Source organism: Copadichromis virginalis, linkage group LG6 (assembly GCF_057382275.1).
Source record: "Copadichromis virginalis isolate Kocher_CV1m ecotype Utaka linkage group LG6, C_Virginalis_male_GT1.1, whole genome shotgun sequence".
In the NCBI taxonomy this organism is placed as follows: Eukaryota; Metazoa; Chordata; class Actinopteri; order Cichliformes; family Cichlidae; genus Copadichromis; species Copadichromis virginalis.
The window spans coordinates 17,746,974-17,764,561 of record NC_140623.1 but is presented as its reverse complement, the minus strand read 5'-3'; the positions used below and the strand labels follow the sequence as shown (position 1 = coordinate 17,764,561).

The following is a 17,588-nucleotide window of genomic DNA, read 5'->3' as shown; positions in this document are numbered from 1 at the left end:
CAGGTTTAGTTGGAGTTTATTTTCGTTGTACTGACTTTTTCATACTGCGTGCTAGCTAGCATGACGGGGTTTCTATACAGCTGGGTGGGTGCTATGTTACTGATGTTGAACTTTATTTTGTTCATACGGTTAATTACCGTATTTCCCGGACTACAAAGCGCACCTGAATATTAGCCGCACAAGCTAAAATCAGGGGAAAATCCTGTTTTGTACATACATTAGCCGCACCTGACTAAAAGCCGCAGGTGTTTCAATGTTGACTTATCATATGTAAGAGAATATGCACAAAGCAAATTGTCAGGAAAGAGATGGCTGTTTGGAGACACATCACTTTTATTAATATTTTGAAAAATAAGTTATGGGTACATATTTGCACAACTTTTTAGGTATATGTACAAGTAGCGGTAATTACAAGTACGAAACATGTGCTGTGCTCCATAAACGAGTAACAAATGTAGTACATAACAATAACCTACAGCACACCAGAAAAATAGATTCAGACTACCTTTTAGGCTCAGGTGGATGGATGGATGTTTTCACACTTTTCCACGCTGTCAGATTCCACCGGTGGAGTTGAGCATAACTTGCTTTTCGCAAGTTTATTGCTGCACACCATCCACGACTCCCGCTGAACGCGTAGCGCTACTTTGAAGTTTGTTTTTCGTGCTACTTGTACAGCACTATGTTGCCTGGCGGATGGACATGTGACCAACATACCACTCTTGAACACACTGTGTGTCTGATCACATGCCCTTCCGCCAGGCAACGTAGTGCCGTACAACAGCGGAACAAACAAAACAAATCGTCTTACGATATGACAAAAATCAGGGACAATCCATAGAAAAGCCGCACCTGACTAAAAGCCGCAGGGTTCAAAGCTTGTGGAAAAAGTAGCGGCTTATAGCCCGACAATTACGGTATTAGAGTTGCCGTTCCCTAAAAAACGGAATCGTCTCGTATGCAGAGAAATTATTACGCGTTTCGTATTGAGGTGAAAAGGAACAGTTTGTCCCGGACTTAAGCTACAATGAAAAAGACACAAAGCTGAAGTTATTCTGTGTCTTTGCTGCACAGCTGCCTCTTCTCTCATTCTCTCCCCTCCCTCTCCTGTTTCTACTACAATCATGAAACTGATCAGCTGATCGGCTTTTCTCTCTTGTTTGTTTATCGTCCACTTTGCGCCAGAACGGGGAAACCAGCGGATGTTGCGCTAAACAACAGCAGCACGTTTAAGCTTGATCAGCTGTTGTTAGAATTTATTTAATATTAATTTCTAGTATCAGCTGATGTTTGCTGGAGCCACAGCTGTAAAACTGCTGGTCATGATATTGGTTTGGATATCTGGTGAGAGGGAAACATGAAGATGAAACCAGGAGATGTCCTTACTGAATCATCAGAGCTGTGATGGAGAAACAGGTTTACCCTTTAGGTGACATGAATGAGTTGAAGAGAAGTTATGAACTGTTTCTGAGAGACAAGTAACACCAGGATCCTTTTCTAAGTAGCTGACAGCTGGTAACTGTGCAGGGGCGGATCTAGCAAAGTGTTGCCAGGGGGCCAGGTAGGGCATTAACAGGGAAAGGGGGGCACAAAGAAATACTTTCTTATTCTCACTTAAAATGTCTAGCTTTTAATAAATAATTATCTGAGTCTTACAACAAACGATTGATAGATTGATACATATATACCATCAAGACAGTGTACATCACTGTCACAACAGCGTTTGTTTTCATTCAAAGGCTTCATGATTTTTCCTATAATGGCGGGCCGGTCTCTAGTCACAATGCCCGGGCTGATTTTTTGTCCCAGTCCAGCCCTGTATGCAGCTCATCTGCAGTCTGGTGTTACCTACATCTTCCTATTCGGAAGGCAGAATTTCAGAGTACAATCAAAAGCACCACGACTGCAGTTTTTGTGTTGGATGTAAAAAGCGCACATGATGCTGTGACGTAGGCTAGAATCCTGGCGGCGGTCAACGACGGTCCAGGCGTGGGATTTCTCTCGTGGAAATATGCACATTATTTTTTCCTTTGGTAGGTGGCACAGTGCACTTGTGGCAAGTAAGCAAGCTAGAAGACTGGCACTCTTGGTGGGTATCCAGTTAGCAACAGATTAACAAGAGAAGTCTGAGTAAAATCAAAGTTACTTTCCCTAGTAACTAGTTACTTTGAAAGTAACGAGTAACTTGAAGTAACTGAGTTACTTTTGATGGAAGTAACTAGTAATGTAACTAAGTTACTAATTTAAAGTAACTTACCCAACACTGCATATTGCATGAGAGATCAAGTGTTGGCAACTAGTCGGAATGAATAAACTCAATAACCTGACTCGTGCTTTACATCACATCTTACACTGTGTCTCTTTTATTATCTTAATGCCAATCTCACATTTTAACCACAATAAAGTAGATATCAGTCTTTTGGAAAGTATCCATGTGGTCAGACAAACTAAAAAATTAAGTTATGAATGTGACATTCCACCCTTTTGCGTCTCTTAATTAGAGCTGGGCGATAGAACGATAACGATATGTATCGCGATATAACTTTTACTCGATAGAGAAATTAAGCTATCGCGATAGACCTCGCCGCTTTTGTCCTCTTTAAAAAAAAAAAAAAAAAAAAAAAAAAGGTCAGCCAATCCAAATTAAGTAGCGCAGAGCCGAACCAATCACAGCCGCAGCGTCACGTCGCGTGACTTGTTACGTACAGCACAAGTGCCAAGCCGCACGTGTGTTTGTTTGGGAAGCAGCCAGCGGGTAATGGAGCCAGCGCGTAATGGAGGAAATGAGTGTGCCGACTAGAAAAATCAACCGAGCGTGACCGAAGAGAAAACAGATGATGGTTCCAATACCGGAGAGATTGTCGAACAGAAGAGCCATAGAAGTTCCGTAGTGTGAAGGTATTTCGGCTATTTCAAGTCTGACAAAAAACAGAGTAGCGTGCACTGTAAATTGTGCCGAAAGCAAGTCTGGAAATACAATAAACTGGTGCATGCGTCACACTGTGCGCCACGTTATTGTTTCGGTGAAATGAATTTCTACAATACTGTTACTGTTAATTGTACTCTCTGCAGTGTTTAAATGCTTACATATACACAGTTACTGTCCGTCCACACATACGACTCGGTTCTGCTTCTATGCCCCAGCTTTGTTTACTTTTTCCCACCGAGGCTTCTAGACTTCTGATTGGCCAACATTTCTGCACGGTTAGGAATCTAGCGCCACCTGCTGCTTTGGCATGTTCATAGCAGCGTTTTCCTTCATTTCTGCCTTTATGTGTGGACGGGATTATTTTTTAAAACGAAAACGGAAAATCTCCGTTTTCAAAAACACCCGTGTACGTGTGGACGTAGCCTCAGTCTCTGACTGGAAGCGCTAATTCGTCATTCGGCTTTTGTCAGACTAAAGTAACTGTTAAAACTGTTTGAAAAGCTCAGCTATACAACAAGGAGAGATTGAGAATTTCCTTTTAGTTCTCAGTTTATTTGATATTGACAAAAGTTAGTCAGTTTTGTCTGTTCTTCTGTAAAACAAACTAAGATTTATTTTTAGAATTAATATTTTGTTTCTAAGTGGAATTGACAATTTAGTCTGTTTCGTTTGTTCTATTTTGAAACTTAAACGCTTTAGCGGCTGCCTTTTGTGTAGTTTGCAATATTTGCCTTTATTTATCTGAAAAAGTCTCATGTTCCTTAAGTACATCTACCCTGTTGAACTTATTATGGGAAATAAATATTTAAATAAAAACAAGCTGCTGATTATTTCACATTTTACTTGTGAGCAACGGCACATTTAAATCTTACAAATATAGTTATTTGGCTTATATCGTGATAGATATCGTTATCGCCTGAAATGAAAAAAACATATCGTGATATGAAAAAATCTCATATCGCCCAGCTCTACTCTTAATAGTCCGACATTACGGTATGGTGGTGAGTCAGCTTCTTTCATTTTATCCAAGGTCCAGCAGCTGAGCAAGAATGTGAATAAAAAAGAAAGCTACTGCTTAACAGTCGAAACCCAAAACAGCCCCAGACTGACTTTGTTACAGGGAAACAGACGGTCCTAGCCAAGTCAGAGGGAGGCAAGCAGAAGAAAATGCAGACACAGAACAGTGGCATGTTTGTCTATGCCAGGTACAGTGCAGTAAAATCTACCAGGAGAACAGTAAGATCAGAGGATTTTCCAGAGCTGCGGAGTTTATGCTAAATCTACAGTGTCTTAATTGTTTTTCCTAAACACTCAACCGCATTCAAACACATTCTAGTGACTATAACATCCACTATTCATTAAAATAAAAGATAGATAAACAACCAGCTTTATCTAGTAAGAAGATTTCAGTACTGCTGGAGGTAAGTAAATATGTTTTGAGATTCACTATAACATTCAGACGTATTCATGCTAATATAATGACATTTTTTAATGGCAGAAATAACACCAGAAGTACAAAAATATAGATATTTAAATGGATACATTTTATGACTTGAGTCAAGAATTGTTACTAAATTGTGAGTTAGAAGAGATAATAACCATTTTTTCTCCTGCACCCGCCTTCACACCCATACTGCCAGAAAACAAAGGCCTGAAAGTTTGCAGGGCCGCCCTGCTTTTTCTTCTTGTTACACCACAGCGAAATGTGTCGTAACAAACACATCAAACGGGCTGGGCTTTTTAAATTTTTCTTCTGTTTTTTAAACAAATATGGGAAAATATGGGAGGATGGTGGAGGAGAAGTTAAAAAAAATACAGGTTACTCATAGGCAAAACAGGAAGGTCGACAGGTATGGCAATGAAAACGAATTCAATACCTAGACAAATGAAACTAATACTTTCTGCATGACTAGACACAACCCAAGGTCATGAAAAAAAAAGAGAAAGAAAAGTTTTTGTTTTGTTTTCGTGTGTCTGTAATTTGAACGCTGACCCTTTAATATCCCTTCAATTATGGCTTTTCTTCTCTCCTCTACAGAAAACCAGGCTCATATTACACTTCCTGACAAACATGTTTACCCCTTTGCAGCAGCAGACTAGTGAATTCTCTCTTTAGCAACAGGTTCAGTTATAATATAGTATCTTTTCTCTGAGCTGCCACTTGATCCTCGGAAGCTTCCTTTTACTTTCTGGGTCAGTGTATCACAGGAAGCTGCCCCATCCTCAATCACAGGGGTTTTGTGGGACCGTCTCATATGGATTCTTCTAAATGCTTGACAGAGGACACGCACAAATCATTTAATGTTTTTTATCCCACAGCAAAGCAGGAAGCCCAGGGTACCCACTAAACATGTTTTTCTAGGTCATGATGGCAGCCATTTTAAAGCTTCACAAGTGTGAACACGACTAGTTACTAGTAGCTACACTGCTAGATAGGTAGTAGTTTGTTAAATAGTTCAGTGCTTCACATGATTTAATATTATTTGCTATTAAAGTTACTTTGATAAACTCTTGAGCCAGTTCTCATTTTTTTAATGTTTTTCTAGGAAATGAGAAATAGTTGCAGTGCTTATTGAAACATATGAAAACATAGAAGGAAGTAACAGTATCGAAGGCAAAAACAGAGTGTACAATTCTAACAACCTTGTAATGTAATATTTGGTATCACCACCTTTATTCGGTACAGGCTGAACTCTCTCAGGAAAGCTGTCTTCTAACTTCTTTAAGTAGTCTTCAGGACTAGTTTCCAGGCTTCTTGAAGGAGATTCAAAGCTATTCTTTGGATTTTGGCTGCCTTTTGTTCTGTTTTCCGTCAAGATGATCCCACATTGATTAGATCATGTTATTGTCCAGGTTCTGGGGAGGCCAGTCCATGACTGTGTGTTTTTATATCCAGGTATGCTTTTACTGAACTGGCAGTGTGTTTGGGATCATTGTCATGCTGAATAATGAAGCTGTTGCCAATTAAAATACTTTACAGTTGGCTCTGCATGGTGGATCAAAATTTGATGGCACTTTTTGTGGATAATTATTCAATAAAATTTGACGAAATCCCCCAAAACACTGGCTGAAATGCAGCTCCAAACCATTACAGAGCCTCTACTGTCATTTACAGATGAATGTAGAGACTCACTGTTGTACCTCAGTCTTTCATCGCCGCCCTCTCTTAAGAATGGCTTCTTTACAGGCGTCCTTCCACTGAGACCATTTCTGATGATGCTTCAGTGAAAGATATATGGATTAACTGAAAGGGCATATTCATCTCTTGGGTCATGTATCAGGTTTTTTGATGAACTTTTTATTGTTAAGGACAGGAATTACACAAGCTGTTTATATGCTGTAGATCAGGGGTGGGCAACTTGAGGGCCGGTGTCCTGCAGGTTTTAGATGTGTCCTTGATCCAACACAGCCGATTTAAATGACTAAATGACCTCCCAAACATGCCCCGAAGTTCTCCAGAGGCCTGGTAATGAACTACTCATTTAATTCAGGTATGTTGGCCCAGGTGAGATCTAAAACCTGCAGGACACCAGCCCTCGAGACCTGGAGTTCCTCCCCCTTGCTGTAGATTGTTTTCTAGGCCTGCCAACTTTCCTTTTGTCTTCCACTTGTTCAGTTTCCTCAAGATTTTTAAGGACACAAGGCATGCCCAGCCAAGATACATCAAATTTGAAGCCAATGGGTCTTGGAAATCAACTTGTTTGTGCACAAATACAATTTTATGCCCGTCAAACTGTGTTTTTCATAGATTCAACAAAATCTGGAACAAACTTGTGTTTTTGTGGAACGCTGGTGGGAACAAAGAGCCTAAAATACAATTTAAAAATTGGTTCGTTGTTAAGTTGCTTGTTATGTATAGACACAAGATCTGTTCATCCCTTGAGGTACAATAGATGCTGAAATGATTCCACTGAAAATGTCCGGGTACAAGAATTGGACTGAAAGTGAATTAGAAAGTGGACAAGGATCCACAGAAAACTTTGAAAGGGCTTGAGAAAGCCTGGAGAACTACTGCTCAAGACCACTTCTAAAGAATTACAAGAACATCTCCTTAGCAGTAAAATATAAATAAATCTAGAGTGAAAACAAGACTAAACTAATATCTCACTGAAGAGGCTCAAGTTCAACTTGTTACAATTTTTGATTCAGGAAATCGATCAGTGCTCGCTGCCTACTCAGATTTTTCGCATTTGTATTTGTGAATGTAAAATCGACAAAGTTATGGTTTTAAGTCACAGTCACACTTTTCTGAATCACGGGTTCTGCTGATGTAAAAGTGGATGCACCTCGTATGAGTGTCTATGTTCGTGTGTGTGTGTTTTATTCAGGGAAGAATGAAAGTGTTATGTAAAACGCCCAGAAGCCCCCCCCTCACCAACAACAACAACAACACACAAACGCAGTTCCTTTGGTTTATTTGAGCCAACTATGCATGACCTACTTTGGGAACCTTTCAAGCAAGCTGAACAATTAACATTTTTTGGAAGTGTCTTCCTTCATGGCATCCCTTCCATGGAGAAAGTGACAAGACAAACACCAGGCTTAAACGTAAGCACTCTGGCACGAATACTTGGGCAAGCTCTAATTAAACATGAATGATAAAGGCATGCCTTGTTTGCTTAGTCAAATATATCAGGATACAAGAGGAACACAATTATATGCTGAGAGAGTGAATCGAAATGGATTCTCTCTGCATCCTCTCCACCAAAAATGAAATATAGATCTAATTGGTTTTTATAGCGCTGAATGAATAATATCCAGCCAGTGAAAGAGACATCACCTTGCATTTAGATCAACAAGAGGTACTTTCTTTATTTATGACAATAGCAATAGGCTCTTATGAGCGGTTAATCTCTATAATTTGTGATTTAATATGCGCATATTTTCCTCTAGCTGCGGTGTATGACTAAATCGCCAAACTGACCCACAAGGCTCATGACTCAGGAGATGTTCAAGAGCACTTGTGAGAAATCATTGAGACTTCTTGCATGCTAGGTAAACAAAGTACTTGGTGCACAAAAGACGGCCACAGCACCTCACACAGCAGCACGCCACAGAAATCAGGGCAACACACAGAAGCATGCACTATGCTTTGTTGCAGCTCCGGTATTTAGTTTCCACCTCCTTTATGCAGTTTGTTAATAACCTCAACAAAAGAAGGGAATGTCAGCGGCAGGTAATAGAGAGTAGATCTCCAACTACAGGACCGGCCTAGTGGAAATCTGGCCCTCTGTCACCAGACTGTGTTTCAGGAAGAAGTTCAAGTGAGGACAAGACAAGCATTGAAATCCCAGGAGCCTTGGCCAGCAGTAACCACACTTTTATTGGAGTGTCAAGTCCGGCCTAGAATGTGTGCTGTTGTTCTTGCTGTTGGCGACCATGGCGACAGCGTTGTGTGCTTGTATGTGTGTGTGTGCGCCTTCATGGCTGTGTGTGGGAGAGGCTGAGTGGGAACTTTTAACATGATTTCTTTTCTGTGCAACAAAAGCATCCGACCATTGTGCTAAACAGTATCATCTGGGTTCTTTTAAAAAGATTACATCCACTGTAGGCATCTACTCCTACACTCTGGTAGCACAAGGTAAAAAACATATCCATTCATAAAAGCTGGGAAAGAAAACTGGCTTTCACTTTATCCTCATGGCTATGCTTGTTAAAATAAGGGGCGATATTCTGATCACATCCGTACCCGATTTAGAGCTGTTTTTAAGATTATTTTATAGCCAAGGAAAAATAGCTAAACTCTTAGCTAATGTAATTTTGCTCTTCCGGCAAATGAATTCAGCGTTACTGTGTTGGAGAAGTAACAGTAAAGGAAGTAATGGAAACAGAGCGTTGGACAGAGATGCTTGCAACACCAAATCTCGTAGAAGTGAAAGTAGAGCTGACAGAGGTGAGAATATGCCTCTTTACATTTTAATGGTGACCATTACTTCCCCCTTAAAGCACCATAAATACAGTTTGGGCAGCACGACAAGCCATAAACATAACACCGACATATTATCACCTTATAAAGTTGTTGCGGTGAACCTCTTAGCAAAAACTACCAGCAAATGCAGACATATCAAACAAATGAGCTTTTGTTTGATATGAGAAATCTCAACATTTACGCCCTTTCAGCTCTGTTTGGGTATACAGCCACACCCAACGAGATATGTGGATTACTTTATGTGTCTGCTCATTGCTCCTGAGAAACCAGTTGGTCTATCAGTTTTTTGTGGAAAAGAGTGGCCCGCTGCTGCTGCTGCTGCTGTAAACATGGTTCACACAGCCTGAAAGACCACACCAGGGACAGTTAATAGCTGAGAGCAACTGCAGCACAGCAATAGTTGGCTGTGATGGTACTAAAATTGCAAACACTACTGCCAAGTCAAGTTGGTGATAATTTAATGTCCTCAAAATGCCTAAATAATTGTGATCCAATTGCTTGAGTGATACCTAATCAATCAGGAAAAGCTTGGTGATGATTATTCAAAACTTACACTCATTGTCTTATAACCTAAATGAACACACTGGCTAAACAACACCATGAACATCTGACTGAACTGAGGATATCCGCAATGCTGAAATTCTGTTTTGAAAAGAACAAAACTGCTTCCAAGCATAAGCCCATAAAACGGTTAACTGTTACACAGAGAAAAGGCCAACAACATCACAAACACAGGTTACTATACAAAAAATATGTACATTCATAGTCGTACAAACTCCTAAGTTCCATAAAATACATTTTCACTGCTCTTTACAGGTTTTCCTGAGCCGAAACGCCTCACGGAGAGCTTTTACTGTCACTTTTAAGGATACATTTTTAGACTCTAAGAACTGTAGACAGCTGAATTCACCACTTGGACCAGCTCTTACTATTCATACCTTGAATGCTGCCTCTCGACTCTGCTTTACACAGCTTCCAATCCACCCACACCAACCAGTGCTGGGCTACCCAGAAGACAGAAAAGACCTGAAAGAACTGGATCCTTGTGGTCTCTGCGTGTTCATTAATTTGTGTGTTTCTGCAAACGTTTTGTTTTTTTCATTTTTTCTAGACATTAATGTTATTTTATTTTAATGCATTTCAATGCATCTGTTTTTACATCAATTCAAAATAAAAGGGGATAAAAATTTAAATACGTATGATGAGGTCACAAAAAGTTTCAGGCAGTAACACTGTGTTGATTTGTATTTGTGAGATCTACATTTTGATTTGACTTAACAAATCTTATTACACTGAAAATCCATTTTGCATCTACAAGCCGCGGTATCCCACTGCTTTATTTTATCAATACGATTCACGGGCTGAAAATCTAAACCTATTTAGACTGTCCTTACTTTATTCTGTGCTCAGTGTGACGAGTGCTCGGCAGGACTGGTTTAGTTAAATGCTGCACTGAAGCCAAGAAGACAGAAAGCCCCGTACACGGATGTGCTTGTGCATTTTAGCATACTGTACTTTACTTTATTTTACGTGCAGCATTTAACTTCATTTAAAACACGTGTAACTCGATTGTAGAGGATAAGCTGTCTACCTGTCTTTTTATTTAAGGATTATTCTGTATGCCGTGCCAGCGCTGTGGCTAACACATTTTGACTAAATTGGTTTTACGTAATGTAGCTTCATTTTCTTCTAAATAAATAGCGCGTATCATTTTCCCAACATCCTTTGAGAGCCCCTTTATAGTGGGCTGTTAACAGCTGGTTACACAGTGTCGGGGAAACATTTCACCAGTCTCTTCCTAAAGCACCAGACATATGTAGATACATGCTACAAATATACATATCTATTATTTTGACATCATTAGTTATAGTTTTAGATCTAGTTCGTTCTTTATTTATTTATTAATAGATTTTGTCTACACGTGACAACTAAAATCTGCATGACAACATGATGTCTTCAATCCTCATAAAGCTAAAACCAGTGTATTAGTTAAAAAGTTCTACTATGCTATTATGTGCTAGTTACACGCATATATACATATATAAATATGATAAATCTCATCTTGCTCACGAGCGCATAAAACAGCACTCACGCTCGATGAGTATCAGGGCTGCACTTGAGACGTAGTTAACAAGAACTCGTACACACTCAAGATTAAGAGAGTTTTTCTAAAGCAGCCTGACATTCATTACATTTTATTACACAATAGAAGAAGAGCAACACGAATACTCCAGAAATCTGAACTTGCTCCTTGAAGTTTGCCAGAATAAGTGGTTTAAATGATATCCAGCACAATTAAATGATCATAGTCTTCACTTAATTACTACAATATAATTAAATATTCACCGGCACACATGAGAGTGCATATAATTAAAACGCTTGCGCGCAACAAAAGACAATATCTCTGCCACACTGTTATGTCTGCTGGGCAGACACGTGAGAGCCGAAGCCATTCCCCAGCACCTTCACCTGTAACGTCCTTTTTCACAACCCAAAGAAACAGCTGTCCGCTTCACAGTCAGGAACCCATAATGCACCGGGAGCCCCTGTGCATGCCTGGTGTTGGGGTTTAATTGGATATTAGTATCCAGCAGTGTCTGAATTAATCAAATCATTTCCATCCATTAATTTAGTGGAGGAACATACAATTAAAGCCTTATTAGCGTGCTCTCAGGAGTATGCCTTTTCATCCCTCTGCAGAACATTGAGAGTTGGCCAGAGTCCAGCGTGAAGCCTTCTCCTTGCTCGAATCCGGTGCCTCTTCACGACGTGCTCTCGTTTAATCTATAGAAACCGGCTGCGAGTTTAAAACAAATGAAAGTGTTTGTCAGCGCTGGGCAACTTTCCTGTTGCTGGGCTGAAAGCTACAAGTTTCAGGAAGGGCTTATTTAAATTGAAAAAAGCATTGTTGGCTTCGAGTTGTCGGATTATGAAATTATAAGGTTAGCACTGACAAGTTTTAGAGAAATTCTATGTGGTGAAAAATTGCTGTGAAAACCAACACAAAAATGCCCTAAATAGGGTGAAAAGAGATTTGGAGATTTAGGCTGTGAGCAAACATAATCCAGAGCCCTAATGTAGGTCATTTTATGATCATTACCATATTTATATATCTTCAAAACTGCAGCGCACTATTTTTTTTCCTCAAAAAAATCAAATAAATACAGAAATGATACATTTATAACACATATATTAAATGAACATCTCTGCATTCAAGCTTCTAATAACATGCAATATTCCATTCTACTTTATCCTAGCATTAGGTTTAAATTAAACATCACACAAATACAAATATTCCAGGACTCCTTTTTCCCCCTTCCTCCTCTGTTCTGAATCTAAGTTAAAACATTTTGCACAAAGTAATCCAGACTGCTCAGATGAGCAGCCATTTTTAATTAAAACCATTTACAGAGGAAACCAAAGTGAGAGAAAAAAGAGCCAAGGGATTTAACACTCTGTCATCCAAGGCTTCAGCGGATCAAAGAGTTTTAGTTGTGCTTTTTAATGGTTACGTAACATTTTTGCCTATGAAATATTGGGCCCGGGTACCATGCAGTCAGTCCAAAGCTGGACGGTACCACAGATTTTCCCGCAGTGCTTTTTCAAATTTCAGGCAGGATACACTAAGCCTGTGTTTATGCCTAAGTATAGCTGTCAATCAATGCAGCACCAGTAGTACAACAGGAAACTGAAAGAAGGCAGTAACCTCTGAAGAAAAAACGCAGTCTTGCCTTCTGCCTAATGCATATATATATATATATATATATATGTACACATGTGTATGTATACAGTATGCGTGCATGTGTGTGCGTGCATGTATTGTATGTACACATGTATATTTGCATCTGTCTGCTTCCCTGTCTGCCTGACTGCCTGCCATGTGGCCCACCTCGTACTGTCATCCTGTCTGACATTAGGGCTAAGCTGGATCTCATTAGGACCAAGGTGGCAGTGATCCCGTCAACATCGCTTTGGCTCCTGCCATATGGGTCGCCTCCAAGGTAACCGGGCTGTATCAGTCTCCTCAGAGCTGCAAGCCTTGTTATAGCACATGCACAAACAAGCAGACGCAGTATCTACTTTCTAGACAGCGCGTCAAACGGGAGAAAGCGTGTAATTTTGATATGATAATCAGGCCAAATGTTTTAGATGAAAGAGAAATAAACACTGTCACAGATACACACAGGGGCAGGCACAGAGCACAGAGTGCTTGCTATCTATGTTTAACACATAAAAGGACAAAAATTACACCAAGACAAAAACATTTTTTGTGAACAAGGTTAAAAGGAATTCATCGGGTTATCTTGTGTCACTGAATGATGGTTATTATAAGTACATAAACTTTTAATACAGGGGTGTCAAACCCATTGTAGATCACAGACCACATGCAGCCTAATTTGATTTAAGTGTTATATTTCTTTCAGCGTGCATGGACTAACTATTCATGTTTAATGAACCCTCCGTTTACACAACAGAAGATGAGCAGAATTTTAAGGAATCTTAAGAAATTTAAGTGCAATTTCAACCTTTTTTTCTGTTTTTCCACATCAGTCGGATTACATTCATTAGAAACAAAACACCAGCGTCGGCACGGCTCTTTGCCTTAACCACCTTCCCCTGAAGGCGTATGGCTGGCTAAGGGTAACGTCTTTGTCAGTAAGCAGGCTGTAAAAACGATGATGTTTCAGATCTTTGTCTCAGATTAAATTAACAGTCCAGACAATCACTCCCATAACATGAGCCTATCTTAACGAGCTGCAGACAGAATACTTCCTGGTGCAAAGCGCACTGAAAAATGCTGCTCTCCTTCTCCACGATTTTCACTTCCGGCGGACCCTTTCACGAGCCTGTTCTGGCCCGCTCACCTTGTGTTTGACACCTCTCTTTTTAAGGTAAATTCTAAACAGAACAATCAACCCCTTAGAAGCAGTAGCAATTTTATAGATTACATTTATATTCTGCAGTAAATCATACTTCTAGTGATGACCTAATTGAATATCCAGTGATCAAGCACTTTATTATGCCAGCTTTTTCTAAAATAATTTCCCTCCCATCTGAACGATAGTAACTGAGCTGAAGAAAATGATAGAAAACGGCCGAGAAATCAAAAAGATCTGCAGAGGGGTTTTTTTTTCGTTTGGTTTTTTTTTTTTATTAATTCAATCAAGAAAACTTTTGATCTAATACATGTCCATTACGGGGTTCTGTGCAACATCTCGGCCCGAGCTCAGCTTGGACTTGGCATGATCAGTCAAACATAGCAAAGCAATGTACATCAAAATCCCAGCGGAGGCTCGGATACAGTGCTGCACTTATTTTACAGCAAGCGTCTGACTTTTATCAAAAGCGATCCAAGTAAGCAGGAAGTCATTTATGGTTTTGTTTAGTGCGTCTTTGCTCGCGCTCATAAAACCTGTGAATTTATGACATCCCCAAGCATAAATAGATTATAGCAAAGTGTATTTTATAAAGCACTAGGAGGCACTCTCTGTTATTTAAAAACATTTATAATACGTGCAAATTCTCCATATACCACAAACCATTCTTTGACTTACTGTAAATAAACAGCAGCATCCGTCACTGTTAGGCGAATATAGCAATGTATTTTCAGCAACACAACCGTGTGTTTTATGGCCTACGGTTGTGACATTCACTATTATTAATCGTGCTGATAATTCACCTCCTTCACATGCAGCCGGGACAGTAGAATACACTGGAACCACAACAACTGTGTCAAAGTTCCACTATGTCAGATTGGCGACTGTTATAGATTTTTTTCCCCCCTTTGGCCTGTTTGTTTTGTTCCACCCCCTCCACCACCACCCTCACAAAAATCAACTGTTTATTTCATCAGTTTGGCAACCAAAGCCTGTGATCAATCATTCATAATTTATAATGCTGCCAAAGGCCTAGGGCCCATAAAAGCAGATATTTGCATTACACAAGGTCTCAGCTAGAACTTCTGATAACAGACCAATAAATTTTGTTATTGTACGTACACACAGGCCCCTGATAAGAAGCAAACTTTGCCTCTGTTTTACAGTAGAACACAGGCCTGTAAGAAGAGAGACGATGATGTTGTGGTCACATGCTGCTACAACAATGACCTGGACCCTATCCTTTAATTCCTGTTCCCCCAGCCAGCATTCCGCTGCCTTTCCCAAGCCCTGTTGTTGTTGTTATTATTTTGCACTTCTCAAAGCAAACGCCCTAAATCCCCTGTGCAACAGGAGTCCCATTACAAAAAAACTAAACAAAAAACTGGCTCTCCATCTATGGGAGACTCTGGAGCGGCATACTATTATACAGGTACACTGAAGGGAAAAAAAACCCCAAACATGATTTGATATTTACACAAAACAGGCACACACAGAGACTGCCTAAATACACCTTCTTCTTCCTTACCTCGACATGCCGTCCGAGATGCAGTTCTGACCCAGATATCCTTCACCTCTGGCTGCGAGAGACCCCTGGGATATGCCCGGGTGAGATTTCCACGACTCCATTAACGCCGTTACGGGTGAAATTAGATTCAACAAAGGGTTGGTCTGGTCCCTCACATCGTGCCGCGTGAAAGACATTGTTCCTTGCGCTCCAATCTGGTAATGGAATGAGTGTCCACCGGAATTAACTCCAACAATGGCGGATGTGGACATGCTGTTATTCTCTTGGTAATAGCTGCCATCTGTGGCTTCCTGCTTAACCCCTTTAGACAGGACATTGTTGGAGAACACATCAGACTCATAGTTCCCATTCACAGAGGAGACAGGGGGTCCTAAGATACCGGAAAGACTGTATTCATCAATGTTATTCCTCAGGGACAGATAAGTGGTCTCAGACGCAGAGAAGAGGCCAATCGATGGTGACTGCTCACCGTAGGGCTGTTGATTCATACATCCCTCACTTTTGTTTGGCTCACTCTTAATCTGCGTGATAAAGGGCGTGTTGCTCGCGTTACATTTGGAGCTGCCTAAACACATGCTCCTGAAGTCAGTCCCAGGCTCGTTCTTTATGTACTTAACCATCCCCATCTGATCTAAGCCGACATTGAACACCTCCCCGTCTACCATCTCTACTTTAGGGAACTCGAAATTCTTGAAGTCTGTTTCTCTGGTCAGCCCTGCTTCCGGGCTGCTCGTGTCATTCTGCACCAGACCCAGTCCGTCAGCAGGACTGGACACAGGAAACCCACCAGAGGAGGGGTTCTGTGGGCTGCTGGCAGTCATGTTGCCTGCTGTGGCCGGACTGGAGATGGAGGGCATTGCTGTGTTGCAGTTGTTGGTGGTTTTGCTAGAGCAGCTGCCAGCTGTTGGGCTTGAGACAGAGGACCTAATGTTACATGTAGTGCTGCAGGATGGAGGGGATCTCACACTACTCATGCTCTGAGGACTGGACATGGGAGACCTCATGACATTGAGCGGGCTGGTGAGTGGCGGTGAGCCCACGGTGCTGGACTCCACAGGGCTACATGTGACTGAATTCCTGCGCTTGATGTTGGCTAGAGTTGCAGCACACGAAGTCTGGCTGACAGGGCTACTGACAGACGAGCACAGAGGCGCAAAGCACGTAGGAGGACTGGTGGTAGACGACACCATATTGTTGCTGCCTCCGGGGCTGGAAATGGCACTGGAGGTTTGGGGACTGCAGGACAGAGAAGAGGCCAGCATAGATGCTGAGCTAACCGGGGTCCCCGCGGTGCATTCTCTGGGAGTCGCGCTAGGCTGCTGGAAACCAAATGGCTTCAATTTGGGGCTCTTTGTGGGACCACATTGGTTCTCCTCTAAAGGCCGTCCACATGCTGGATACAGCTTTCCTGGGCTGGTATTGGCTCCCTGCTGGTTAAAAGCAAAATCTGCCTCCCTGGCAGCATTCATATACAGGCCCATAGACTCAGCCACAGTCTTGGAAAGCTCTTTGGAGTCCATTTCCTGCTTATGACCAAGGAGTGAGTTGTTGAAGTGTGGGAGAACAAATGGCTGGTTCTGGCTGAGCTGCAGCATTGGCTGCTCCTGCTTTTTTGTATTGTTGTCTTTGCAGTCGGTGGCCGGGCTTCCAGCAGGGCAGTTGACATTAACTATGTCCATCAGGATATCACTGCCAGTCAGACTTGAATCCTCTGTACTGCAGCAGTACTCCATAGTGCCAGGGACCTGAGGCCATCTGTTCTCTGTGTCCTTTCCATCAAAGAAACTTTGGTATCTTTTGGTCTCCATTGCTGGCTCATTGAGTTACCTAGTAAACATGGCAAACAGACAAAAAACAAACAAAAACAGGTTCAGTCGAGCTACAATAGTTGGCAAAGGTTTTTAAGAGTATTACTTTCTGATAAAGAGACTATGTAAGATTACGTTACATATTAAAGGATTATGCAATTTTATTTTCCTTTAAAATCTAATCAGTCTCCTGTTTATAGCTTATAAAAAGTTGCACTTAAGTGAAACCTAACAAGGCAGAAAAAAAAACAATGTGGAGGAACTGAAAGATTTCTGAGTGTGAAGCCCCTGTTTGATTGTTTTATTTACACGGGCAACATTTTTTAAGATTAAAGTGTCTCATATTTTTTTAAACAAGTTAAATCTAATAAAGTCCAAAATAAATCTGTACAGTATTTCCCTCTCACACATGATTCAAACCCCTTATCGGCGCACTACAGGGAATGCAGCGATAACTTAAAGAAACCCAGACCACAAGGGTTAATTTATCTGTATGTGACGTCGCCTGGGCTTTTTT

General features: G+C 41.0%; 1 protein-coding gene across 2 annotated transcripts in view; it reads right to left on the bottom strand.

Moving 5' to 3' along the window:
• The window catches only part of nr3c2 (nuclear receptor subfamily 3, group C, member 2), a 91,528-nt gene that overhangs the window by 72,473 nt on the left and 1,467 nt on the right, over positions 1 to 17,588 (bottom strand). For both annotated transcript variants that reach the window (XM_085459003.1, XM_085459004.1), the window contains one exon: positions 15,264 to 17,090. In XM_085459003.1, coding sequence (XP_085315129.1) covers positions 15,264 to 17,071 — 1,808 coding nt within the window. In that variant the 5' untranslated portion in view covers positions 17,072 to 17,090. The remainder of the gene's footprint in view (positions 1 to 15,263; positions 17,091 to 17,588) is intronic.